Source organism: Accipiter gentilis, chromosome 21, assembly GCF_929443795.1.
Source record: "Accipiter gentilis chromosome 21, bAccGen1.1, whole genome shotgun sequence".
Taxonomy (NCBI): Eukaryota; Metazoa; Chordata; class Aves; order Accipitriformes; family Accipitridae; genus Astur; species Astur gentilis.
In genome coordinates this window covers 15,770,882-15,798,584 of record NC_064900.1, presented here as the reverse complement: position 1 = coordinate 15,798,584, position 27,703 = coordinate 15,770,882, and the positions used below count along the sequence as shown (strand labels likewise).

The window sequence follows — 27,703 nt, the reverse complement described above, 5'->3', positions numbered from 1 at the left end:
GCACAAGGTTTCCCCTCCTTTTTCCTTTGAAACTGTTGGGCCCTGCAGCAGAAACAGTTGTTTTGGCTGCTGCTTTACTTTTCTTGGCACTTGTTTGGCAGCATCACAAGCAGCGAGCTCTCGTGAAACACCCACTCCTGCCTTGCCTGCTCCACATCCGCCACAAGGGTGGGTGTCACTTCCTATTCTGGGTGGCTGCAAGCTCTCAGCAAAGTGATGGGGGGGGGGCACAAGGGGCAAAGATCAAATGGGAAGGGGGAAGGTTTGCATGTCTAAACAGCGGTTAGACACAAGAAGGAAGGAACCAGATTAGAAGAAAAAAAGGTCCATGTGTGGGAGGAAGTTACCTGGTGTCTCCCACCCAGCTCAGGGTCTGCACCTCGCTTTGCCCCCAGAACATCATATTCATCTCTGTGTCCACGAGACAGTTTCTGAAACAAGGAAGCAAGAAGCAGTGACGGTCATTATGATGATGAGAAAATAGATCTTGACTTAACACAGGAAAAGAAAGGGAACCCAGCTTGGTGTCCAACTTCATGAGTACTATAACTGAGCTAGAAATTATTTTTACCCCTTAATGCAACTGTCAACAAAAATGTCTACAACTAAGCCATGGAACTGATAGAGTAGTCTGTGCTGCATAAAACTGCAAGCCATTGCATCAAGAACATTTCTTAAGTAGAAATGACCTGAAAAGGAGAGTGCGTGAGGGGGAGGGACTCTGACTTCCATGCTTTCTCTCCCACTGGTGGGTGAAGATCCATGAGCTTGATTTTTCTTGCAGAGCAGCTCAATTAAATTGGCATCATGAAGCTATAACAATTTGATGCCAAACACATTTCTTAGCTGGGAAATGTTACCTTGAAAGAGGGCAAAGGAGAGATTTCAGGTCAGAATAACACAGCTGACAGAGTGCTATTAAAGGGTGACAGGCAACACTCCTTTAACTGAAAAAAAATGCATTAGTGTTCATACATTACACAGTTAAACAGTAGAACTCATCACAGGATGTGGCTATGGTCAAAAGCGTGAGAGAAAAAAATTAAAATCAAAAGACAACTAGACATAGCAAAAATAGCTGAAGTTTAATGCTGCCGTGAGTGAGCATATTAGCTAGGGATGACAGACAGGATCTTGTTTCAGTCCTCCTTCACTGCCTAAAAAGCCACCTGATGCTGGCTATGATCAGGGTACAGTGGACGAGGCACACCTCTGGTATGACCTGGTACACCAGGAAAGCTCTGGGACGAGACAGCTGGGCTGTGATGACTCAGGCCCCACCTACCCGATGGTACAAGAGCCACAGTTGCCCAAAGTCAGCAACACAGCATTCCTGGGCGTTTGCCCTTTCTCCAGCCCACATCAAAGAACATCGGCAACACCGGTGGTGGCATGCCTGTGAGCAGCCCAGGGAACGGTGATCAGCAAGAGCTGCAAGCCAGTCACCGAGGGTCGGGTGAGAAACTGGGGGGTGCACATCATATGTAACAGTCCAGTGGCTGCACACACACACACAGAGCTCTCGCAGACATGTTACGTGGTGCAGCACACCGCCTCTGAAACGGTCTGGGTTCCTGGTATACCTTCAGCTCAGTGGATCAAATCGGGAACCTACAGCTGATAGATATATCTAGCATCCAGCCAGATAAGTGACAACAGAACCTGCCCTTGAGGGCTTTTATCTTTCCTCCTTACAACTGCTGTGCTGCACACCTCGGTATAACGTTTTGCATTAGCTGGGTCATCCAGTGTGTTTCTGATCCACAGGCAATTCATTATCTATAAGCACCCAGAAAGGTCTGTCTGGGTAGCAGATTTGAAAACAAACAAAAGCAGTAGTTACTTACATTATACACATCATCCTGGCCTGGTTGCAGCTGTGGTTCAGAGGCTTGGCTAAGCTGGAAGAGAGACCATACTGTGAGCAGAGAGACAGAGGCTCCATTCAGTCTTTTTGTTCCCTCTCTCCTACAAGTTACTCTCGTCAGAAACAGGGCAACCCATAAGCAGTCCTACCTGTGGCACCAATGGGGATACAGGCAATACAAGTCACAGCTGCACTGACACTTTTATCCACACACCAGGTTGCTCTCAGCAGCCAGGTCATTTTACTTGCATAACACCAGTTCACAGCTACGCAAAGCATACGAGTTTGGGATATCCCATCCCCACCCCCCCACCCCACCCCCACCCCCGATTTTGCATTCCTATTCTGTGCGTATCATAATCCTGTGCTATTAGAAGTCTCTCCATCAGGATATAAAATCATTGATGCTTGTATTAAGAAAAACTGGGTATCTGGGGCTGCTAACAACCAAAAGCACCCCCGAGACCCCACTCTTCCAGGAAAAGTGCTGCCTGCAGAGTTCCTGGGTGTCCTCACCTTCAGAGGGTGCAGGGGATCCCTGCACTCCTCAGCAGCAGCACCTGGCTTGTGGGGCTGCAGTGCCACCACAGTTAGTTGGCATGAGTGGCAACTAACCAGTATGTAAAGGATTTCCCTTCTGTAGCTACTCTTTGGCTCAGCTCCTCACAGTATTTATGAGCAGTTAATTGCTAAGCCAAACTTTCAGGTAAAAAGGGGCAGTTTTAGGTTAGTGAGAGCAGCTAGCTTGTGTTCCAATCTTTTTTTTTAAAAAAAAATATTGTCAAAGTACATTCTGCATTGCTTTAGCCTTGTTAAATTTCTTATTAAAAGTAACTTTCTAGCTAGGTTTGTCTTTAGGCATAGGAAAAACTTGACTTTGTTTTTTAAAATTGTATTCATAGTAATTACAAGTTACCTACTCCATCCCTTTCCCTGTGAAAGTGCCATTATAGTCCCTGAACTTTTGGCGAGACCAGTAATTTACCAAGCATGTAGCCCACATTTCTTGCAACAGAGAATAAACATTCACATGCGTTGGCCATGTGCTCCATCAATAAAAAGCTCACAACAGAGATGAGGCTGTGCCATTGGCAAAAGCCTCCACAAACCATTCCTTTGGCCAAGAGATGAGGTGAGAGATGTGACACAGCTTGCAAGATTTCTAAAAAACTCCTAGGTTTGGGACAAGACAAAGGCCCCTCCGGAAATGCCCCACCAGCTTCTTGGTGCTTTGTGGTGGCATTTCAGCTGGAAGGCCTCTGCTGCTTTTGGCTGCAAGGCTCCATCATAACCACAGGCATGGCTCTCCCGTTCCTTCTGCTGCCTTCCTTCGTGCAGCAGCTTACTTGGTACAACTGAACACTATGCATGTTACCAGCAAACAGCTAGGCACACCAGGAAGACAGCTAGCGCTCCCAAACCTAAAGGCGAGGGATGCTGCCTCTGACCAGGAGCCATTTCCAGCTCCAGCTCTGCCCCTACTGGAAGCCCCGGTGGGAGAAACCACACTATTTCTGCCCCTGCAGCAGCATGCTTAAGACACGCTCTGGGTGGGGAAGGAAGAGCGGCTGGCAAGCGCACCGCAGTTGCGGCAGCTCCTTGTGCCAGGTTCACGCTCCTCCTTGGATGCTTTGCCAAGCCCTCCTTAACTATCGCACTTTCGCCCTGCACTGGGCGAGGTGCACAGCTCCTGCCGGCAGGTACAGCGCGCTCTGTGTGTGCCCCAGTAGCAATTCCCTCTAGCAGCCTCAAAAAGACTTCAAGTCTCAGAGCAGCGCTTTCATCTGCAGTCAGGATTTACACTGGCAACAAAAAAGGTTTCTCCTTCTTCCTTACTGAGTTCTGCTCGTTTCCTCCAAACACCCCTCTCTCCCTCTGGGTTCAGCACTGGCTTTACAGTCCTGAGAGAAGATCCCGCTGCAGAGCCAGTGGGGCACCAGCAGCAGCACATCACCCTGTCAGGGCTCCTGCTGGTGATCTCAGCCATGACCTGGTGAGAAGCAAGCCGAGATCCCAAGCACAGCTTGGGATCATCCCCTCTGCTTCTGGGGGAAGGCTAAGCCACGTGTACAGACAGCAGCCAAGACACCTTTTCACCTGCTCAGGCTTGGCTGAAAGCACCATTGCATTGGAGTGCTTTGTACTGGGGAGAGGCAGACAGCTCCTCTCCTATGATTAACAGAGCTCTCAGAGCATGTACATCTGGAAATGTACGTACCTCCATTACATTACATTATCTTCATCCGTGGAAGTGCACTAAAGGCACTAAGTGTCTCCCTAGATGCTGAACAGCTGCTGGATAGTAACAACAGCCGATCAAGTTGTGTCCATCCTGTCCCCCAACTCCTCTGCTGTGGTTGTTAGGGTTATATTATTTGCATCATCACACTCATACTATCAAAGATGTCTGACTTCTTGAGATATTTTAATACATCCTTCACAAGCATGGCATTTATCCTGAATTTTCTGTATATCCCCTCCTCTCTTTCCAATGACAAAGCAGCAGAAGAAACCACATCACTGTTGATGAGGCATTTCTCAGCTACAATATCTAGAATCTCTGACTGCATCCATAACTAGGCTCAAACCACTCATATACTCTCTTCCTCTCCATTCATGAACCTTCAGAAAGAACTTCCCCAGATTGCTCAGGCTGACACCAGAAAAGGAAGAAAGTAAAAAAGCAAGCAAGAAAAAAAAAAAAAAAAAAAAAAAAAAAAAAGGTTCTTATTCAGAGGGACATGCTTCCTCTCCACCCCCACTTTCCAGTTCAGCCCAACTTGTTTACACCACCAAAGCCAAATACATCAGTGTTTGGATAGACTGACCTTTGCTTTCACAAAAAGAGCTGTCATGACAACTGCGTAAATGAAGAGGAATCCATCCAGTAAGTAGCAGAGTCTTGGGTCTGTCAGTCCAAGAACTGGTACAGCATCTGTATAGAAACATCAGATACATCAACAAACAAGGCCATTTGTATCGCTGGGCGCTTGACGGCATAAATGTGGCAGCGCTGCGTAGAGCTTCATGAAAAAATAGCCAGTATGAGGGCAAGTCTGTCCATTTGCAAAGATGGAAATCTGAATAAGAATCGTAGGATTCTTATCCTACCACTGCAGGGCCAACCCGCTCTCTAAACAGCATCAGTTAGACTAGGCTGTCCAGGACCTCAGCCAGCTGAGTTTGAGTAGCTCCAAGGATAGAAACATTTGCAACCTCCCTCAACCAATACAGGACATTTTACCCAGAGTTTCCCACCCACAGAGTCCAGGCTCTGCTCCCTGCAGCTTGCAGGCACAGGGCAGGGAGCGAGCACAGGATCTGCATGGAGATAATCAAGGATTACTAACACCACAGTTACTGCACAAAAGCCACACACACAGCATTTGTTTTCTGGGAAAACCCAGCAGCATCTCCTGCAGGGATTCATTACTGGGCCTGGTTAGATTCCTTCATCAACTAAAACTTGTGTGTGTGTGCGCGTGAGAAAATCTGTCTGTTTGGGCAAAATTTTAAGGAAGGTCTTCTCGGGACAAATTTGTGTTAAATGTAAAGAAAGATTGACACCACCATAGTCAGCTGGAGATCCAGGCTGAAATCGCTACTCTTCTTTATTCAGAAGAGGAATTTAAAGATGCATCTTCTGTATCCCAGGTTATATATTGTAACTGTAAAGCTGCAGTGTCTTCTCTGTGAGGGTTCTCTTGGGCTCCCAGTTTGGGGTTGTTGGAGACCATTAATCATGAGAAGGGAACTATAGGCAGGAGAGACAGACTTTTAACTCCAGATGTCAGGACACATCCATGAGATACCCATGAGACACACTGATGTGCTTTTGGTTTGAGAGAAAGGTTTTAAACCTGAATTCCCTCCACAGGAACTTCAGCTGGCTGCCCCCCCCCAAGATTTTTATTTGTATTTGTTTTTAAAAGAAGTGTTAAAACTTTTCTGAGAGAGAAAAATCTACTATTGCCCTAATGACAGATCAATAAAATTGTTACTCAGAAGATGTTGATGTTCATTTCCTAGTCAACATTGCATATATTTATGTCCTGACTGCATCAAGCAGGACACAGTAATATTGTTGGTTTTCAACAGCTAAAACAGATTAAACTGCCCCTGTATCAGTTTGTAAACATTCAGTTAGTTCACAAATGTATCTAAAAAAATCAAAGCAGTTCAGGTCAAGAAGCCTAAATGACTATAGATCCAATATGCAGCTCCAGGTCCAGCCTCAGAGGAAAAGCTGTACTGCACGGTTATTAAAAAAAAATAAAAAATAAAAAATAAAAAACCACTTAAAAATGAATCTGAGATGCACTTTGTACAAAGAATTGGAGGGAGTTCAAAAGAGAAAGACAAGAATGATCAAGAGCCTGTGAAGCCCTTCGATGAAGATAAATTGAAAAGAATTGCTATGATTCATCTCCTTCCTAAGGTGAACAAAGTATGGCAATTCTTATTAACCACATGTGATGGAGGGTAGCTGAACCACTCAGCGCAGTGCTTCAAGGTGCCGAGTTACTCCAGTGCTGAGAGCGAGACCATTCTGCGTGCTGGCGTATCTCCCTGGCCCATTGGGCCACGCTGATGATTTCATTCGAAGAAACTTGCAGAAGACATTCAGGCAGTATGCACTCACCACCATGAGGAAGTCGCCTTCGCAGAAATAAAGTTAATGATGGTGGCCTGTTGCTCTGCTCGAGCATGCAATTTGTATAAAGCATGACTGAAAAGCCATGCCTGGATACTTGGTAATGTAATTGTAAATTCTCAAGCAGATGATGATACGATCACTGTTCCCACTGAGCCTAACACAGCCAGAAAAAAAACCCCACCACACTTCCAAACAATTTGTTTGCTTGTCTGAACTAGAGTTCGGATTCATTTTTTTTTAATCATGTGTCTAGAAACAAATCCATGGAAATAAATTAAGATCCTAGATGGTTTTCCTTCTTCCCCTCCTATTATTTAAAAAAAAAAAAAAAAAAAAAAAAAAAAGGTTCAAAGCACTTTATAAACAATAACCTTCACCACATTTTTTTCAGGATTATAAAACCTGATATACATGGGGTAAATGGAGACAGAGAGATTAAGTTATCTGCCCAACGCTGTATATTAAACCAACAAACAAGCTGAGATTAGCTTCCTAGAGATTTTGTTCTGAACAGCCACAGCACAATATTTTACACTAGAGTTGATTCAACACAAACCCAGCTTGAATCGCATTAGACTTGGTAGCTAAAATGCGGCATTGGGGAATACAGCTGTACAACATCCAGAAGCAGTTTGTTTCTATCAGTAATTCAGCTGCTTTCACACAGTGCAGCAGTCTGCCCCAGCATACCCTGGCCTCGAGCTGGATGTGTCCAGAAGCAGATCAGGGTTTTCCAACGCTGTCCCCAGATCAGAAATACAATGCAAGGAAAGCAAGCAGCCTAGCACAGTCAGGAAGCCTGGGTGTATCTGAGATGCTACTGAAGGCGGCTTTCGGGATCCTGGCCCTGACTTCCCTCTTCCTGTAGCAAAGCAGGGGACATTCATACTGTCATCTCAAGTCCGGTATTTCTCCAGCACTAATAAACTCCCCAGACCAGGAGGAGCTCAAGAAGGAGATGTAGAGGACTATGGAGGAGAAGTCAAGAGTGCAGAGGACTTAGCTGTAGCTCCATGTCAGCCGTGGTCAACCTTGGCTGACTCTGTGGAGCCACCCAAGTGCCTATACGGTGCCTACCTGGGGCAGCCCGGCTTCCAGCAGCCCAGGTAATAGATTAAAGCTGTTCAATGAGGGAAATCCTGCTAGACATAGTCTGGCTGTGATGGTTCCTGGAAAAATACGTATTGAGCCAATGACAAAGTCCAATGTTTAGAAACCAAGAAAATGAATTAGTTCATGTCTTTTCCTTCCTTAATATGTTTGATTTCTGTATTCTTTTAAAAAAAAAAAAAAAAAAAGATACAAAGCACTTTCTAAATAATAACCTTTGCAACAGCTTTCTGGATTAGAAAGCAAGAGAGAGAAAGAAAAAAGACAAAAGATACAAAGCCTATTGAAACAAAGGTCAAAGAGATACAAAGCGTAACGAACAAGTGGCGGTTAAAACAGCATCCATTCATATGAACAGGATCAGTTTACATTTTTAAATTGCTAGAGGAAGGGTTACTGTCTCTTCAGTGTGTGCACGACATGCACAAACAGAAGGCCAGTCCCTTAGGCACGACCAAAATGTACTCTCTGCCCTTCATCAGCCCTGTGCCGTGGTTTGGGGAGCTGAGGCCAAGGTCACGCCGCTGCAGTGGAGGGGCTGATGACGGAAGCTGGGCAGAGCCAAGCCTGCCAGCCTTGAGGGAACGGTCACGCTCAGCTGCCTCATACAGAGCAAAGCACAAATAATGAACATTTCACTGATAATTCCCACTCTGTTAACCTTACAGATTACCCAGCGCCTACTGTGAGTTGCACAGCATCTTTTCGATATTCATATACCAGTGTTTTACCAGTCCAAATTTCAGCAGTCCAGTAAAACACAGCAGGATTTTAAAGCAAGATGTCTAAGTACAGGCAGGTGGCACAGCTAACATCAAGTCACAGGCCAGCAGGGCATACAGTTAGGTTGCATTGTAAATGATGTCAAGCTTACTGCTTAAATGTGGCTCAGACAAACAGCATCTCTCTCTCCAGGCATCAAAAAGGAGTTGAGTCACAAGTCAACATCTAGGTACGCAAATACACAAGGTCTTAAGGATGAGGTCAAAGTGGTGCTCTTGCTCGGGAGGGAAGCAAGCTCTGAAGGAATAACAATTAGAAAGTTTGCACTTATTCCTGCTCGCCATGTCCTCCTATGCAAGTAGCTGCACAGTTAGATCTCCCATTGCACAGCGGGGATGACATTTACTCGTAGACTGTCGGGATGTTAAGGAAGACCAGAAACAAACTATGCAATTTACAGCCTGAGGTAATTAAGGGGTCTTTTAGGAGTTTGTACAGGAGAAGCTATGGAAAGCTTTGTACAGGGAGTTGACACAGGATGAGCAAGGACTGGTGGAGCCATAGCAGATGAGGTAGCAGGAAAGAAGATGGAGTCAGTAAGGGGAGCACTGCTTTGTTTTGTGAAAAGGTTGCCAGCCCTTCTCAATCCCAAATCCCAGCTGCCTGCCGCCACAACTGGGGCTCCTTCCCAAGCTGCACTTCTGCCCCTGAAAAGTTTCTTCCCAGCACCTCCGACTTCCAAAGCCCGGACTTTTGTTCCCCTCTTCTTCTCTCCTCCCACCCAGCGATGCAGCCCTGCCCTCGGCCGTGCCGGGGCACTCTCCCGTGCTGCTGCAGGTCGGTGCCCACACATGCCCGGAGCCTGGGCTGGCACAACTCCCTCATCCTGCTCCACACGCACCCCTGGAGCCACACTGCCAGCACCCCCGCAATAACCCCCTGCGGCCTTTTACTTTTTAAAGTAGAGGGGGGAAGGAAAAAATAAAAAAAGGCAATTCACACCAACTGCTAGTGACAAGCGAGTGAGAAAAAAAAAACCTCTAGCAACAGACCAACAGCAACCCTGGTAGCCGAAGGAGAGGAAGCCCGGGGGCCAGCGAGGGAGGCCGTGCTGCGGGCGCCCGCCTTGCAAGCGCTGCGTGGCAAGCCCGCCCTGCGCAGTGTGGTTTCGGAGAACAGCTTCAACCCCCTGGCTCAGGCCCAGCACCAGCTTTCCTGCACGTGGCCGCAGGTTTATCTCCGGCCACCCGCCCACCCGCTGCCTGCACGTGCCGCCAGCCGCTCCCCCGCTCCAGGTTCGGAGACAGCTGGGGAGTCCCAAAACTCACATCCAGACGCATCTGCCCTGCTCCAAAACATGGCACGATTGGTGGACGCTGCACCCCGAGGCTGCCTGGGCCCCGGTCCATGAGGCTGGCCGCCTCTGCCAGCTCAATGCAGCCAGTGCCAATGGGGATCAGCTGAAGCAAATCACTGAAACACGGCCTGGATCCTTGAAACACACTGGTGCGGTTTTTTTTAAATAGGATTTTCCCCCTCTGACATTTTTAGTGTGCATCTGGATTGAGTGAGACCGTGATTCCCGGTAATATTTCAAGATGTACAGACCGTAGAAGCTGAACTACCTGTAAATTCAGATCAGATCCGTCTACCATAACATTTTCTCTCCCATGGCCCTCATTAAGTGATTCATTTAAGGGTTTTATTTTTAGGGGTTACCAAAATTCAGTGACACGGTTATAAATGCAGAGTTTTATCTTCCCTAAAACTGAGTTTTTCAGTCAAGCCCATGAAAACCAGTCCCAGCATGAAAGATTTATTGATGCAACTGCAGTTACATAGAAGGTGTTTAAAGGCAGAAACTGAAGAGCCTTCTCCCAGCAGCTGAGATCTGCCACAGCTGCACCCCACAGCAAAGCAAGCAGCATTTCTCAGATGCCACTGTCCTCCACCAGCAGCGATCCAAGCGACTCACGGTCACTGTGTGCAATTCACCTCACTTCTACCCCTTATCTTCCAAAACCCACTTGCTGCAGGTTTGCGTTGCCAGACTCCCCCAGAGGACAGACTTTCACACCATGGGTGCCGCCACCACCACACCACACATCAGGCACCCACCAGATTTTCTCTGTGGAGGTCAAATGCAGGGAGGGCCTGGGTAAGACAGACCTTGCCTCCCTTGCCAAAACCAAGATGCTGAACCCAAGATCACTGCCTGGGCTCCGGGCAGAAATGGGAGAGAGATGAGCACCCCACATGGTGCTTCACTTCAGGTGTATAGAGGCTGGCATTGAAGAGACAGCCCAGACTAAATGCCTAAACGTTAGCCACCTAAAATTATGAAATATAATCCTGTTCATAAAGAACGTATCTTCCCATGCGTTTATTTATTTATATATTTCTATGCTTCTTACTCATAGATATAAATAATAAACAAAACTGGGACACTCCAAGACTGAAGAAGCAAAGGCCAGATTCATCCTTCCCTCACAGAAGGAAGAGCCATGCCACTGTTTGGGCATATCGATGGAAAAATCTGAGCAAAAACGACTGAGGGAAGAAAAGGCCTGGATTACACCACGCATGGTATATTAACAGGTCTGATATGCACGGTAGGCAGTTAACAGAAATGAGTGAAGTGAAAGGCATCCCTTGCATCAAACCAAGTATGTGAAGTCAGGAGGCTAAAGATAGTCCTGTTGATCATTAAATTATATTAAGATTGCAGGGCTAAGTAATACTTTCAACATAAAACTTCCCCACTACCATATCTGCAAAACCAAGACACACAAGGAAAGCCAGCAGGCTCTTAAGACAGGAAGATACAATAACCCCACCACAGCAAAATGCCATTGAGCTTGCTGCCTGAAAAAATTTCCAGGTTTGTCTTTTCATACCAGCCACTTACCTCGGCAAGAAAGTTAAAAGATGTTTACTGTCTTTTCTTTTCCCTCCCCACCAGTTCCTTTAGTGCTGAGGAAGACTCTTGTGTTTGTGATCAATAAACCATCACACATTTATGAAACACAACATGGCCAAAAGCACAGCTCGTGCCCATGAAGTTCAAGATTATGGTTTGCTGTTGTCCTCAGCTTTAACGCCAAGGAGCAAACTGCCGATATGATCAGGATTCAGGTTACAATACCTGACATTAGGCAGACAGAATAATTACATTTTAAAAAGGAAAGTATGTCAGGTCATTACCTTCCACTTTTTTATGCCAAAGAATGTCAGCACTATGGAAACATGAGGTCAAGTTAAGGTGCTTTAGGATCCTCGTGATCCCTTAATACTCCTTCTAGGATCCCTTTCAGGGAGGCACTATGACAAAAGTTCAAATAATGCAAGTTTCCTTGTGATTTATTTGGGAACAAATAGATTCAAAAGAAGGAAGAAGATTACAATGCCATAAAGGGCCAAACATTTTCTAGCACATCATGAGATAAAGACTCTAATAAATAAAGTCCAGGGTACTGTAACAGGAGCAAGACAGGAAGATCTCCAACAGCTGTCTGATTTGTGGAAAGAGGACCCAGTGTGTGCAGAAAACAACAATAAATGGTCTACCTTTCCAGTCTGAAGGTGAAGATGATTAACTTTGAACATATCATTAAATAAGGCAATCTTTCGCCCTCCAAATCCTTCCAGAGCCTCATCAGAAACAGAAAGGCGGGGAGTGCCTTGCTCAACTCTGGAAGGGGACTCCTCGCTTCATCAAAACAGTCAGTCATTCTCAGAAAAAGCAACTGCTTTCACTTCTCAGTTTTGCAAGAACTTGGTGCAAAGGGCTTTCCTTAAGCAAACCTGATGTTGCCTCCTAGAGACAGCAAACCATGCGTAGGGTGACTGCAGAGCTTGGATATCCAACAAGCTCGGGTGACAGACATAAGCTGTGCAGCTCTTTCAGCTTTTGTAGGGGTTTTAGATTAGACACGTGTGCTTTTACTAGACCCATCTTCATCAGGGATAGCAGTTTAATCTAGTTAACGCAAAAGATGTTCCCCACTGTAAGTTTTCTATCGTCTAATCCAATCTGGTGTTAAGTGTCCCAAGAGGCAAGACTTGTTATTCAAATGGTTGTTTCTAGGTCACTTACCCCTTTCCTTCCCCTACCAATTCTGTCTGTGCCTTCTGCAACAGTAACTCACCCCAGACTGATTTACTATTAGGTGGCCTTTTCATGTTTAGTTTCTATAACCCAATGCATGCGATGGAGGACTACGTAAAAGAACTCGGTCTACGTATCTCAGCTCACTAGGAATCCCAAAGAGACTAAATGCTGCAAAGCTGAAGAAAGAGACACTAAGTCAGACACAAGATGCTGTTGATCACAATCAGATGTGCTTCTCTGTTCAGTGAGCACCTCACAGACATTTCCCTAGCGCTTTAAATTAGCACTTTTAAATTAGACTTTACAAAAAGCAGTGGAAGTATGGTTATGCTAAACAGCTTGCACCTAGCTCACTGCTGATGGCTCCAGTAATCAAATATACTGATAACATGAAGAACAGTTTCCAACTGAGAGATTTATAAGCCACGGCTCACTCCCTTTTATTCCAGCTTCAGACTTCCAAAAGTCATTAAGCTTATGCTGGCTGACTATTGGCGGGAAATGGCTTTCTACTAGCTGGGTAATAAAGTAATAGAATATTTTGTGCACAGATATTTCTGAGTCAGCAAGCACAAACTTATCAGTGCGTTTTCTTCTTGTCTCAGTGTTAGTGTAGGTAGGGACTACTCTAATTTCACAGCGTGTGTCAAACTAAGGGCAGAGATGCACAAGCCCAACAAGAGACTTAACAGGGTTGTTTTGTCGCAGACTGAGCTCAATTGCAACTCTCTTGATCAGCTGCAAGCAGAGAAGAAAAGTAAGAAACTTTTCCATCACAACAATGTCAGCTAAGAGTGGAGGTGCTGGAGGGAGAATTGCAGCTACAAGGCTATTTACAGACATAAGTCAGCCCATGAACAATTCCTTGTGTTACAGCCAACACAGACCAAAGCTGCAACAATTACAGGAGCCGTCCTTGATGTATGGTCAAAGCCCTGACGGTACACTCATCACAGCTAATCCTACTGGGATTAAACCAGTTTTCCTTTCCTTTCTCCAGGATCAATTTCCACCTAAGATCACTGACAGCACCAGATCTAACCTGCGCCAAAAAAGCAGTGTCAGGAAGTGCACCAAATCCCTGATAATGAAAGCCATCCACTTTTTTAGGTTAAGTCTATAGCAACATTTTGCAAAACCCAGCTGGCTGTCATCCAAGGCTTTCAACACATTCCTTATATAATGTTTTTCAGCAGATAGATATAATGGCTGAATTATAAGGAAGGTAGACATGTGCAAAGTCATGGAAAGGTTGCGATATTTACTTTAGCTCATGCAGCAGGACCACTGGGAATAGAGTGTTTTGACTTGCAAAGTCTCAAGATGTTTTCATTGCAGTCCCTGTATAGACATCCACTTGCAAGAAGGCTTCTGAGGGTGGAGAAATTACTAGTGAAGCTTGGTATCAGGCAGAGAAACAGTTAAATCATCTCACAGAGGCAGTGGCAGCCTCAGGTTATCAGGCAGGAAGAAGGTTATACCAGCCCCAACGGCTGAGGCTCTATGTGTTGTAGCAGCTACACACATCGCGGAGGGAGAGGATTCAGAGCAGACCTTCAGCCCCTGCCACTGACCCACTTAATGGAGAGCCATGCCTGTCACGTCCTGCCTCTGCTAGGAGAAGCACAGACGAGAAACACATGCAACAGCAGTTATGTATCAAGTAAAGAGAAAGGTTGGTTAAGGATTTGGTTTAATATTAATTCCCTGCATATTCTTTTTGCAGTGTTGCTCACCAAAGCTTAGCAGCAATAATAATGATGATGATGATAATAATAACAATAATAATACCACCACCACTGGGGAACATTCTGCTCCAAAACCAACACTCTGAACATGAAGCGTTTCACAGGGCTCAAAAAAGAGCCAGCAGACAAGCCATCACAAAATGGAAATATCACAAAAAACCTTTGCCTGGGTCCTTGAAAAAGCCCTTCAGCAAAGGGTCTTGGAACAAACCCTAACTCCATGGACCCTCACGAATTCTGCTTGAGAAAAGGAATTGCTTCTTCCATCTCCGAAATGTTCTTCCTCTAATTTGGGAGTGTTCACATTTTCATAGCATGTAGCAACTATCCAGCTAAAATTTTACAGCAAGATAAAACACTGCTGAAGAGAAAGGGATTAGTCATGGATCTGCAAGTAGGGCACAGGGGCATGGCTTTATTTCCTCATTAACACCTCACTGCTGAGGCCTGTGCTCCTCTGTCAAGTGATGTAACTGTGGCTGGTACGACTCCATCACTACATTTTATTACAAGCCACCTGGCAGACTGCACCCGATTTTATAAAGCCTTATCTCAGATTGCATTACAGGATAAGAAGAAAAAAAAAAGGCTATATTTTGAGACATACCTTCTCATTCATTGGTAGGAAATAGCAAATATGAAGAGCCTATATATAGATTTTGACTGAATTAAGGGCCATTACAAAGCGATGCATTCCTGGGGGGGGGTGGGGGAAATAGGAGGAAAGAATTTCCTTATCATTAATGACTTTACATAATACCTTTGTTTTGCCACTCAGAAGAATAATGAAAGTAATATTTTAACTGTCAAAAATATCGGAGTCTTCTCAAAATCTCAGACACTAGGAGTTAGTACCTTCTTAATTGCTTCTCTATGGAGAGACAGACTTGTGGAAAAAGCAAAACAAGGAAAGAAAAAGGACCCCAAGCTCTCATCACAAATAAAATTTCCTGTATATTTACAGTGAGAGTTTAAACCTTCCTATGTCAGCATTTGTGACTGAGATGAAAGTAAACAATTATGCTTTAACCATTATCTACAGTGCATGCAACTAATGTTAAAATTTACCAAGTTAATTCCAGTATTCAATATATACATTAAAATATATCTCTACATCACCACCGACAAACGAGACGTGTTAACAGAGGTCTCTGTTAGCCATCATACTACTTCTGCAAATATTAAGTAGTCTCCAGTCATGCCTGATATCCCTTCTGGTAGTTAATTTCTATTGTATTAACAATATTTTTTCCAATTGTTCATTGGTTGTAATAACTGCTGTGCTGAACAGGAATACAAGAGCTTCCAAGCAAAGCTATCTAAAATTAGTAAGAACACCAAATTTAAGAATATAATGGTGCAGCGTTAGGAAAAACATAAATCAAAATGTCTATTGTTGATATATAATATGGGTATTAAAATTGCATTTTTTGTAAAGCTGAAAATCCTCAGCATTGTAAGCTTTCTGGAAAAGCATTTATTTTTTGCAGTTTTAAATTCTTCAGTGTTCTGTGTTGTTGACAGTCCAGGTAACCACTTTGTATTTAAGCTTACATTGCAGACCTATTCATAACATAAAATCATTTTCCAAAAGAGGCTGAACTTCGGAGTTCATTTGCTAGCAATAATTACAGACAATTTGCACAAAGCTTTAGTGACTCATAGCAATGCTCCGGGTCAGCTTGTCTGAAAAGCACAGGCCAAATTCTGCAGTCCCTCTACCCAGGAAATCTCCATCGATTTCTGCACGTATTTAATGACAAACCGCTCGGCTCATGTTTTGCATGCTGAAGAAAGGATGGGATGATGACAGGAACATACTAAAGACCCTGAGATTTCATATAGTTTTTGAATGTGCTGGTTTTAGGGCAGCAGCAGCAGAAAGTATTTGAACATTAACACACCACAATTTTTGCAGATCTTTTTTGTAAAGGAAAAAAACCCGGCAATATTCTACAGTAACAACCACCTGAGTGATTACTAGAGTTTGATATCAGCCCACCCAAACGAATGCTGCAGGATCTATTATTTTTATACTGTCAAGCACATGTGATTATAAAGATGGGATTTCAGAGTTTGATCTGTATTTGCATTAAACCAAGAACAAGTTGAATTATAGACACATCAAGTTAGCACAAACAGGGGCAGGGAGGGCGGGGAGGCTATTGAAATCACTCATCATACTAATTTGTATTCTGCTTTACATCCCTAGATGCAAATCTCTGCTTCCTTTCCTCCCTCCGTTTTTATTCCTACACTATAAAAAAATTTCGAGCATCTCTGAACACGCCTTAAACCTTGTCCCATCCTCATGTACCTGCAGGTCACACAACGCCAGCTTTGCCCAGCGGTGATATTTGCTGTGGATGTCCACCAGCCGGCCAATGGCAGCCTAAACCAAACAGGTCCCTGCTGAGCTCCTGCTGCTGCCACGCAGGCACTGCCTTGAGCGTCTCCTTCCCTCCAGCCATCAGTTCTCATGAAACCTGGAGAAACTAATTGCTTATTGAAACTTTAACCCCTCTGTTAAATTTGCTGGAAATTGGAAATGGGCCAACTGATAAAGACAGTGACTGCATAAGGTTGATCTCGCTAGGAAACACGGCTGATAACGCGCATATTGCTATAAGCCACAATGCTGATCTTATTTGTGAAGTTTAGTATGCATACATCGCACTTTGTAAAGCATGTAGAAACAGGGGTCCTTTTCTGAAAAGCTCTGTCTAGGTCATGTAAGTCAGTATAAGGAACCTGGAAAGGTGAGCTATCACCAGCGACAAACTAATTTTATCTACAGCACTGAATTTACGCTATTGGTTTTCTTTCGGGATTTTTAATGAAAAGGTTTTCCAGAAACAGCATACACAGAAATCCCACCTTGTTGTTTATGACTGGATTTTGTTTTGGTTTGGTTTTTTCCTGGAGGAATGTCATAGCTAATTCTAGAGCATATAGATTCCTTGTACTTATTCCTTGCATCTTAATGTAGACAAGTAGCTCTCAGCTGCTTACCAGATACAGTTTACAGAATAATTCTGTTCCTATCTTTGACTTTTAGAGCACATATCTGAAACGGCCACTTCAGATGAGATATTATGTTCTCTCTGATTTTTCTCACTCCAACTTTTTTAAGTGTAGAATTATGCATTGCACTATCACTGCACTGATCTAATTGCTCGTCAATCTCATAAAGCATGTTTCTTTTAAGGTCTTTAATGCTGCTTCTAAAATGGATGAACATTTTCAAATTATATTTACTTTAAACACCTCCTCTCTCCCCACAAAAAGGCTTATCGGGAAGCCTCTGAGATATGCAGACAGATAAAAAGACTGCCTGGAAACAGTATTTGTTTACTTTCTATGTGCAGCCAAGATGGAGTTAGAATGCAAAGGAAATTTACACAAGTTCCATTTTTCATAACACTGGGAGCTTAGGTAAGCTTTATTCAAAGCGCAATGTTGGAAAGTGCATTTACAGAACTGTTGGATGGGGTGAAAGACTGCCAAATGATCAAATGCCCACAGGAAATAAATTTTCTCCTAAACATGAAAAGGATCCTTAGCATTACATTTACTTTTGCTATGTACTCTCTATGAAAATCCTTCTTCTACTTCTAGCCATTAAAATTTCTTCTTGCCACAGAACTGTTTATTGTATATTGTACTACTTAAAATACAGAACACAAAGCTGGGTTGCCCAGATAATGCATGGGCTTGTATAAAACAAAACACTGTTCTCCCTTAATACAAATGCTTCTTTGAGATTAGCTTTGATTAATCCACAGTTCATTCACATCTGGACTCAGTGTGTATTCCTTATATGATAGAGGGTGTCATGGTTTAACCCCAGCCAGCAACCAAGCACCACACAGCCGCTTGCTTACTCTCCCGCACCCAGTGGGATGGGGGAGAGCATCGGAAGGAAAAAGGTAAAACTCCTGGGTTGAGATAAGAACAGTTTAACAGAACAGAAAGGAAGAAACTAATAATGATAACAATAACAATAATAAAATGACAGTAATAATAATAAAAGAATTGGAATATACAAACCAAGTGATGCACAATGCAATTGCTCACTACTCGCTGACTGATGCCCAGTTCGTTCCCAAGCAGCGATCCCCCCAGGCCAACTCCCCCCAGTTTATATACTGGGCATGACATCACACGGTATGGAATACCCCTTTGGCCAGTTTGGGTCAGCTGCCCTGGCTGTGTCCCCTCCCAACTGCTTGTGCCCCTCCAGCCCTCTTGCTGGCTGGGCACGAGAAGCTGAACAATCCTTGACTTAGTCTAAACACTACTGAGCAACAACTGAAAACATCAGTGTTATCAACATTCTTCTCATAGTGAACCCAAGACATAACACTATACCAGCTACCAGAAAGAAAATTAACTCTATCCCAGCTGAAACCAGGACAGAGGGGAAGAGGGAAGGTACTAGGGACAAATAATATTTTGAGGTGCTTTGCAGTAGCCTCATTTGTGCCTCTGGGAGTTTCTTGTACATGCAAGCATGGAATTAATCCCATTAAGCAAAGTGTTATCCCACCACATTAGCCATTAGATGTGCATTAATTATTTCAATCTATCTCTTGAAAACTGTTTGGAGAAATTACCCTGGTTTTGCAGGCAAAAAAAGTAAAGCTATTTAAACCGATAGCACTCAGGAGGATGATACTCAGATTTCTCGCATCCAAATGGAGGAAGAAACGCAACTAAATGTAAATAAATGGCCCAGTTCTCTTCCCACTAAAGACCAGATTCTGTAAAGGGGTGAATTCATTCCCCACACCATTGATTTCAACAGAAGTTTGCACAGGCCATTTAATTCAATGAGAATAGGTTTAGTCCCAAAGCAGACACACACATACCTTTTAGGACACAGAAGAAACACGTAATGATAAGCAATAATTAAAAGACAGAAGCAAATGTTTTTTCTAAGACAATATTCATTATATAAGAAATCTTTACTTACTGTAACAAAATTAAGTTTGGGGAGCTATGATACTATAATATTTTTTCTGAAAAATACAACTTTTCATTACTCTTTTCTTTACATTTACTCTATTTTACCCTGCTTTCAGAGTAACTTTACAATTTGTCCTTCTGCGATTCATTTTTACATGCCTACACATCAGAGATCAGCAAAAAAAGCTGCCTCTGAACCCTTCACTTTAAACAGCGTTTTTTGTATAGAAATCCACCCCAAAGTTGTATTTCTATTTTATCAACAAAAATTAGCAATGGTTTACTCAAAGTCCATTACAAGAGCTACATTAGAATGATTTACTACAAGGCAAAAAAAGGCAGGAAGGACCAGATGGTTCAGCTCACTGGACAGGACAAAATATATGTATCTAACTCCAAACAATTTCATTGAGGAAGAGCACAGCACATGCGCAAGATACAAAGGTCTAAGAGAAAAGTCCATGTGCATGAAGTAAAAGAAGTCTGGCTTTGTAACCTGCTCTACTGATATTGTTTAGAATATAAAACCAATTCACAAAAAATGATGGGGAAAAATTCACTATGTATTTGTCTTCTCAGTCAATTTTCAGCTTAGACATAACACAAAAAGTCATAACCTAACAGGTTCCATGCAGTCACCTGAAATTTCTAGAATACGACGGCATCCACTGTCACACAGTGTTTTTTAATCTAAATTAAATACATACATACAGATTTAGATACAGCTGTAGCTATAGAGCAAACATTATTTTAAATTAAACAAATACATTGCATTTCATATGCTGGAGAAAACACTGAAGAAAATTTCAACAGAGAAATAATAAGCAAAGCTGAGGGATCTAAGATCATTTTATTTTACCAAACTAGTGCTGTAAGTCCCCTAAAGCCAAATTTCTCTGCTACAAGCCTTGTTCTCTTCCAGTGCCCCACAATTATGTATCTCGGTCTCGTGAGTTTATGATTAGAATAGTTGCAGTCCCTAAAACAGAAAAAATCTGACTACCTGGGACAGATAAAGTGTCTGTTCAGGTATTTTATTTATTACCACGCTACCAAGCAGTGATCCAAACCCTACAGTTTTAAGACACAGTTTACCAGCCTGGAGCAATATTTCTTCTCTTTTCCCTACCACATTTCTAGCACTAACTATTATAATATTGGTAGCATATAAGGCAAAAAAAATACTTAAGAAATCCTAGGCAAAATTATTATGTACTCTTTAGGAGCAGTAAATGAATGACAATTTTATGGTGAGATTTAGAACCTAGGTAAAGGTAAATAAAGTATCACACTGAATATCCTGATTCACTTAAAATTCTCAGCTGGCTACGGCATAGAAATACCCTCTAGATAGGCTGTTCAGAGATTAGTATTTCTGCAGCTTTTAAGAGATTACATTAAATTCTGCAGCTGGTTATGCTATCTGCAGAATAAGCCGATACCAGATATCAGGCACAATTAGAATTCATGCACAACCAATCTGTAATTCAAGGCATAACTGAATAATTAAGATTTTAAAAAAAGTAAAATTGTATTTCAAAGTTAGTTGTACTTTCAGGTTTTTATGAAGTGTTAGTAAATTATATTTTAAAGACAAAATAAACTCTGCTATTTGAATTTATCCTAACAGATTAATGCAATTCTAGTGAAGGGATTACATTTGCCTGTTTGCATATAGACTTGCTTCTGATCAGGATCATATTCCGCTTCTGCAAACTCAGGGTAGATGAACAATGAAGTTCTATTAGCGTACAAGCAGCTTAAATTTTACCATCCATGCAGTTACCTATCAGTGCTGAAATTGATAATAAAAGATCTAATCAAAGTTATTAACACATGTTGGTCAACTTGTGAACTCTTTTGACTTACAGAAACCCTGACCAACTCCACTAATTACCACAGACTAGTGTGGCCGATGACACCAGCATTTTCATGGAAAAAATGTATAGCCATTTTGTTCAATATATACTCACTTTGCAATTGATGAAGCAAAATTAATATACTTACTTTCAGCCAGGAATTGTATTTTATTTTTATTATTGAGCAGAACTGTAAAAGTGAAAGAAGTTGGTTCTGCATCCTGCTTGTAGAGATTTTGGCATTACTCTCCCAGTCATTTGTATCCAAGTTCCTCAAATTGCAATTGCAACACTAAGTCAAAAGAGAACCCTGGAAGTTTCAGAAAAATCATGGCTGACTTTATTTTAAAATATACTTCATAACCTTATTAGGTTACACAGGAATGGAAATCTATAGAACAAGCATTGAGGTGATTATAATGCGAGAAATCAGAATGATCCTACCCAAACAACTGACGCACAGACTTCCTGAGTACTTTTCAAAAGGCCAAGAAAGTGCATTTTATGCAGACAATCTTAACAGTGGAAAAGGACAGAAAACCATTAAACTGACTCCATTAAATTGTTTTCTATAGTTCCCTAGACTGTTCAGTGTTTCTCCTATTCTTTAAAACTTCTCTGTACTGTAAGAAGTTAGACAAAATAGGACTTCAAAGCACGAAAAAGCACTTGCAGTTTAATGACATTCTCAGTGCTGATCAGGATAGTTCAGAGGAACAGAAAATGCAGAGCCATGACATTAACCAAGGGCACCCTTTTACGCTTGCTGCCCCCCTGAGCATTGCACACTAGACACTCTCCAGGCTGGTTTTAATAATAGCTTTATAGCCATAGTTAAGTAGAGAATGACTACTTTATTATCCTTTGCAGACAGATAAATCACATTTCTTACACCTATCCAACTTGCTCACCTCTATGTTACAACTTTCCAACCTGACCACTAATCGTCCTTTTATCGGATTTTGTTAACAACGACGCGCTTCTCTCCATAGATACTATACAATACTACAGATACTGTATGACTTCTCTTTGCCCTTCATTTATATTCTAGATATGCTGTACTTGGCTCAGAAAAGATCAGATCTGTGTTTCAGTGAGGACCATACAAATCAGAGCTTGATGCCATACTTTCAGAAAACCAGACATGTTTTCTTGCTCCGACACCTTGCTGCTGCATCCCGGTGCAGGCTCAGAAAATCCCCCATCATTTACCTCAGAGAGCGGCTCTCCCTAGTGTGCTGCGTGACACCAGTGTCAGGCCAGCCAGGCCATTTTGGCAACTCCTCAGGAACCGTTTGGCCAGCAGATCACCCGTGACTTTTCTGGTTTACTTTTGCCTGCCAATAGGCAGGGCACAGGGTCAGTGAGGGAGGTAGCCTGCTCCCTGTGTCTGCTCACCTCCAGCACTGCACAACCTGCTCTGCTGTCCTCCATTGCTGCAACACAGGTTGGCTGCTTCTTTTAGAAATCTCCATCCTCTTTGTCTCTTGGGTCAGGTTAATATCAGTAAGGTAGTGTTTATTTTTTTCTATTCCATTTCTTCAACCTTTGTTCCTCGTTCAAGACAACTGGTTTCTGGCAGCCCTCACAGTATTTCCAAGAGCCTGCTATGAAGCTGATTATGAAATGGCTTGAACAGCCTTTTTACACAGATTTGCTCCCATGCTCTGAGAGAATCACAGGGAGCCACGCTTGCTTGTCTGACAGCAACCACAATATCCATGCCCACCCAGTCCCTTTCACTTATAAGCTGCACTGACGAAACAGAGCTCATGGTCCCTCACTCCAGCACACCTCAGCCCCTTTGAAGCCTCAAAGCGAGACATTACGCTTCTCTTAGACAGATACAAATCTACCCCCCTACACACCCGCCCTAGCAAACACACATCTGAGACTTCTGTTAGCAAAGACAGGCAATACCAGGTGCGTCTGAGAAAGCACTTGCCCCAAGTAGTTAAAAGCTGCTGTAACCAAGCTAGAAATCGTTACCTCAAAAAAAGTATGAGAGGGCTTTGTAATTTCAGGGCTCTTCTGCCTCTCATTTTACAGGAGGGAATAAAATAAATAAATAAATAAATATTTTTAAAGTGCTTGACTAAAACAGGGCACCACCAACATAGTATTTTCCTTAAATCTGGGTCGCAGGCATCCTTTTCCCAGACTTGGGACTTTAAGGAGGCTGGAGCAAGCAAGCGATCCTCTGAGAAAGGCTGTGAAAGATCAGATAGGTGACCCCACTAATGCAAGCAGCAGCAGTAACATCTGGGATCAACGTCACACCTCTGCTAAGCATCAGACCCTGAAGAAAGGCTGCATAGGTTTTCAACCAAACAAACATAGGCATAGCACCAACCCCACTACACAGCATGGTACAGCACATGCAGGGACTGGTTTTCCTTTGAAGTATCTGCCTCCAAAGAAAGCCCTTTCGACACCCTGAAGGCAATACGTATATGACGCAATCTTATACACCAACGCACTTTTTTTTTTTTTTTTTTTAAGCAAGATGATGGTGGCAAGGGGTTGTTAGTTTGTTTTCAAAACATGTCTGTCTTCAGAGGAGTTCTTGCATTCATCCATGAAATGGGACACGCCTCGAGAGCTCAGCAGAGAGAACTGAATGTCTTGACATCTAACATCCTGGACCTCTGCTGCCTGAGCTGAAGAATTCAGCTCTCAGCACATCCTGAGAGCTTGGAGAAGAAAACCACACTAAACGATCTTGTGTTGCACAGCCAGACTCAGGGTGCAACAGGGCAGCGTGAGTACAAACGCTGCCCGACAGGCTAAGACAGAAAGGAAAAGCTACGAGTTGTTTTTTCTTTTATTAAAAAAGAAAAAAAAAAAAGGCAAAATACATATCTCTCTTCAGAAGGCAGCTTTGACTCTGGAATTGAAAAATTAAATTGCCAGAGGGAAAAACAAATTCACAGCCATACAGAGTAACTACCAATACACAAATTCTCTCTCACTCTCTTTTATAAGAGGCACCCAGAATAGCAGCATGAATTTTCTGAATATTTCTTGCCAACTCCCACTCCTTCATAATGAGCAACTGGAAGGTTTCAGTCTGAATAACTGACTTTATAGATTTAGGGAAAAATAAGTCAAGTTACTATGTCAAAGGGCAAAAAAGCCCTGTTTGTGCTCTCTGGAATATACTGTATTGGCTCCCATGAGCAAGCAACAAAACGCAGCTTCTGTCATTCAGAAGTCAGAATAAACATCCAGAAGTTTAAATTCAAGTCTTACGAGGTTAGGCTATATCATTCTCATAAGAAATACAAATTCTAGGTAACAACAAAATAAGCACTGCTCATAGAGCTGTGGTATTTTAGAACTTCTGGTATTAGCAGCAATCAGAAATGCAAAGGCATCACAAAATACATGTATTTGAAGGTTTTCTGCTTATTCAGGAAGATTAAGCCACTTCATTCCAAACCCATGGTGGAGTTGGAATAATCAAAATAAAAATTTATACTGAACTTTCGATAAATATCTTCAATTCAACAACATTGGTTTTGCTGTTCCTCCATTACTTTGCATTTATGTTGCCCCAGAGCATTTTGTTCCTGAAGTGACTATTGATAAGCCAGTGACAGATATACTGAAAGAAATACAGAGATATAATAGGATTCTGCTCCAATGCCATCTTCCAGAGCTGTAGGACTTGGCTAAATCAGCAATACTATTACGTTTAAATGAGCACCTCAAACTTTTTGGTTCAGCCATTGCCATTTTCTCTTCACTTAGGTGCATGTGCTCGCTGTCTTTCCCTTTCGTGTAAGCATACATGCAATACCATATACCAACGGTGTATGTGGATATTTTTTTATATATATATATATACACACACACACATATATCTATATATGAGGGCTGTGTGGTGGTATGTGTGTATATATAGATATATCTACATAGACTCACCCAGCCATTTCTTCTCATTGACTTGGTGGGTTACAGACCAGAGCAGGGAGGATGTTCAGCCAAACAAATCACTCATGAAAGACCAGTGACTTTCAGTCAGGCAGATGCATGTGTGAAAGGAAGAAAAAGGTTCAGTAACGAAGGGAGCCCCCCACCCTGCTTTGTCTTGTTGCAGGAGAGCCTCCCTGCCTCCCCCCCTCACAAACAGGAGGGTGCCAGGGACCGCAGTGCAGAGGAAGACGCACCACCTTTGAAAGAGGTCTCAGCACAGGGCTTCCACCTCCCCAGGGGTTTCCTTGTGCAGGGTCCCTTCCCTTCAGGGCTGCACTGGAAAAGTGCGCCTGTCACTAGTGTGAAACCTCCTTCAGCATCCACACAGCCTGGCTTTACTGCTGTGTCGCTCTTGCCTCCTTTCACATCAGTGTCTGGTAGGAGACGAGAGGCAGGAGTCTGGGGAAGGGCGATAAAAAGCTGGATAACAGCAGGAGAAAGTCAGAAAGCAGCTATGGAAAAGAAGAATAAGCAGCTTTAAATGGATTCATAAAAACAGACAATAACATATTTTCCACTTGAGTGGAGAGGAACTACAGATTCATTTACAATTTGACTCCTCTATTTAAAGGAAGAGACCTAAGCTATACAGACAAAACAGTGGAAAATTAAAGTATTTCATCTGTTCAGCATTTTCTGTCCTGTTCTTGCTAGTGGTAATCACCCCTATCTAGTGAGCAAGCCCTGCTTCCAGCTCAGGAAGCATCCCTGAATGTGCCGGTATAGCCAGGGGACAGCTAAAGCCCAAGGCACACAGTAAGGATACAGCTTACAGAGGAGAGGGACCAGGCTGTTCTCCCTGTCCAAAATCTTTAATTTTCTGGGTGAGATTATGATGTTTTCTTGCATACAGTCTATGCTTTGCTGGTGCTCCTGGAGTGCCAACTAGACCACATTAGGGATAATGCTAACGCTTAAAACAACATGCACATGTTAGTACTCACACCCATGTGCTAGCCCTGTCTAATTCACTGTTATGCATTTCAACATGTCCCAGATAACAGATTATCATAGGCAATCAAAAATGCTACAAACTACAGTCATACCTCCCATCCCAAGATCGTGACAGAGAGAGCAGCGTCTTCTGCTTTCTTTCTAATCAGAATCTTTGCCATCCACACTTTCAAGTTTTTCTGTCATTGTGAAGTTAAAAAAGAGTGTATATATTTTTCTGAAGAAAAACCCCTAAAGATACAGCAATCGCATGAACCCCAGCAGCCAAGCTTTGAAGAAAAATTACCACCTTTTTCAGACAGGTGAGAAATTAATGACAGGACAGAAATTCATTCTTCAGAGGCTAAAAAAATTTCACATTAATAAATGAACTCACCATATAGTATCTTAAGCTACCAGAGAGTTTTTGTGGTGCTTTACAGAGAGTTGTGTTTAATATCTTAACTGCATGGAGAAAAGAGCTATAAAATCAGCTGTTTGCTTCCTTCTCTGAGAGTTTATTTATAATATTCCTAACTTCTGGGTACTTGTTAAAGCCCAGTCACCAGTCACAGAAGCTAGAATGTTAATCAATAAGCAGAAACCAAATTCTCTGTGGGAGAGCATGTTGCATCTCTCCTTCAAAATCCCACACTATACTAGCCTAAAACTACCTTGACATAGAGCAGAGGCTCAGACATCAAAAGTTAGTTACAGGGCACCAGAAAACAAGATGATGAAGTACATAAACTGCATAAAGTACAGCCTGTTAATGTTTGTAACAAAAAGGACTAACTTGTTAATAGCAGACAAAAAGGACTTAAAAATAATGAATTTTATTTTAAAAAAAAATTTCCACATTATTCCTCCACTTTCTTTTGATCTTGAAGTCTTCAATTGTTAGCACATATTATGTTGCACTTGGTATTTATATCACATTACCAGGAGAACATTTTTCTTTGCAGAAATAAGAACGTGTTAAATTTCATACTTGATGTGTTCCTTTATGCTGAAAGAGAAGTAACTGCCCAGAGCCCAGATTACATCCTACTCAAAGCAGCAAACCAAAGCTCTAACTTAAACTGGTAAGTTAATTGCCTGCTTGAACATCCTTTTCAACCTTGAGATGAACCCGGTAACTCACCCCAAAAAGCTGAAAAGCTGAATTATTTTGTCCCAGTGCACTTCGAAGAAAATGGTATGTGTGCTCTAAGTCACTCTAGTGATGGAAGTTCACACCTTCTGGTGCCCCAGACAGTTAGCTGAGTTTGCTAAAAAGTTCAAGCCACGTTTATCAATGTGCTATAAATAAAAATGATGTTTTCATTGCTAACACTGTAGCTGTTTTTATTTTAAAGAAGCAAGATCTTACAGCACTAAAAAGAGCAACAAAAATACAGTTTTAATACTTCATGCTGCTAACTTGTATCCATGGAGTTATTTAAAAAAAAAAAAAAAAAAAAAAAAAAAAAAAAAAAAAGGCAGTTCTGTCTTTGCTTAAATGCTTATAGAGCACAACAGCTCAGAGTACCTGTTCAGAGGAGATTACAATTTACAAGCATTTTCTTTCTGAAAAATTAAAACTGAAGTATTTTTATTATCATTTTTGGTTTGGTTTCCTGACATATCAGAAGCAGAAATAAAGTCATGTATATTTTCATGTAATATTTAATTTTTAATTCTCATGAAGTCTTTTTTTTTTTTTAATCTCAAACAATAAGTCTTTTCTAAATCAAAGAATTCTGGCCA

General features: G+C 42.4%; 2 protein-coding genes across 13 annotated transcripts in view; one reads left to right on the top strand and one right to left on the bottom strand.

The window, feature by feature from the left end:
- POU2F1 (POU class 2 homeobox 1) overlaps positions 1–17,842 on the top strand; it is a 146,262-nt gene extending 128,420 nt beyond the window's left edge. For 10 of the 11 annotated variants that reach the window (XR_007508994.1, XR_007509000.1, XR_007508997.1 and 7 more), the window contains 2 exons: positions 10,778–10,969; positions 16,540–17,842. The gene's annotated coding sequence lies outside the window, so the exon portion shown is untranslated. The remainder of the gene's footprint in view (positions 1–10,777; positions 10,970–16,539) is intronic. The other variant, XR_007508992.1, reaches the window with a different exon arrangement.
- The window catches only part of CD247 (CD247 molecule), a 59,228-nt gene that overhangs the window by 6,323 nt on the left and 25,202 nt on the right, over positions 1–27,703 (bottom strand). For both annotated transcript variants that reach the window (XM_049824359.1, XM_049824360.1), the window contains exons 2-4: positions 4,696–4,802; positions 1,848–1,901; positions 348–431 (exon numbers count right to left, since the gene is read on the bottom strand). In XM_049824359.1, coding sequence (XP_049680316.1) covers positions 348–431; positions 1,848–1,901; positions 4,696–4,802 — 245 coding nt within the window. The remainder of the gene's footprint in view (positions 1–347; positions 432–1,847; positions 1,902–4,695; positions 4,803–27,703) is intronic.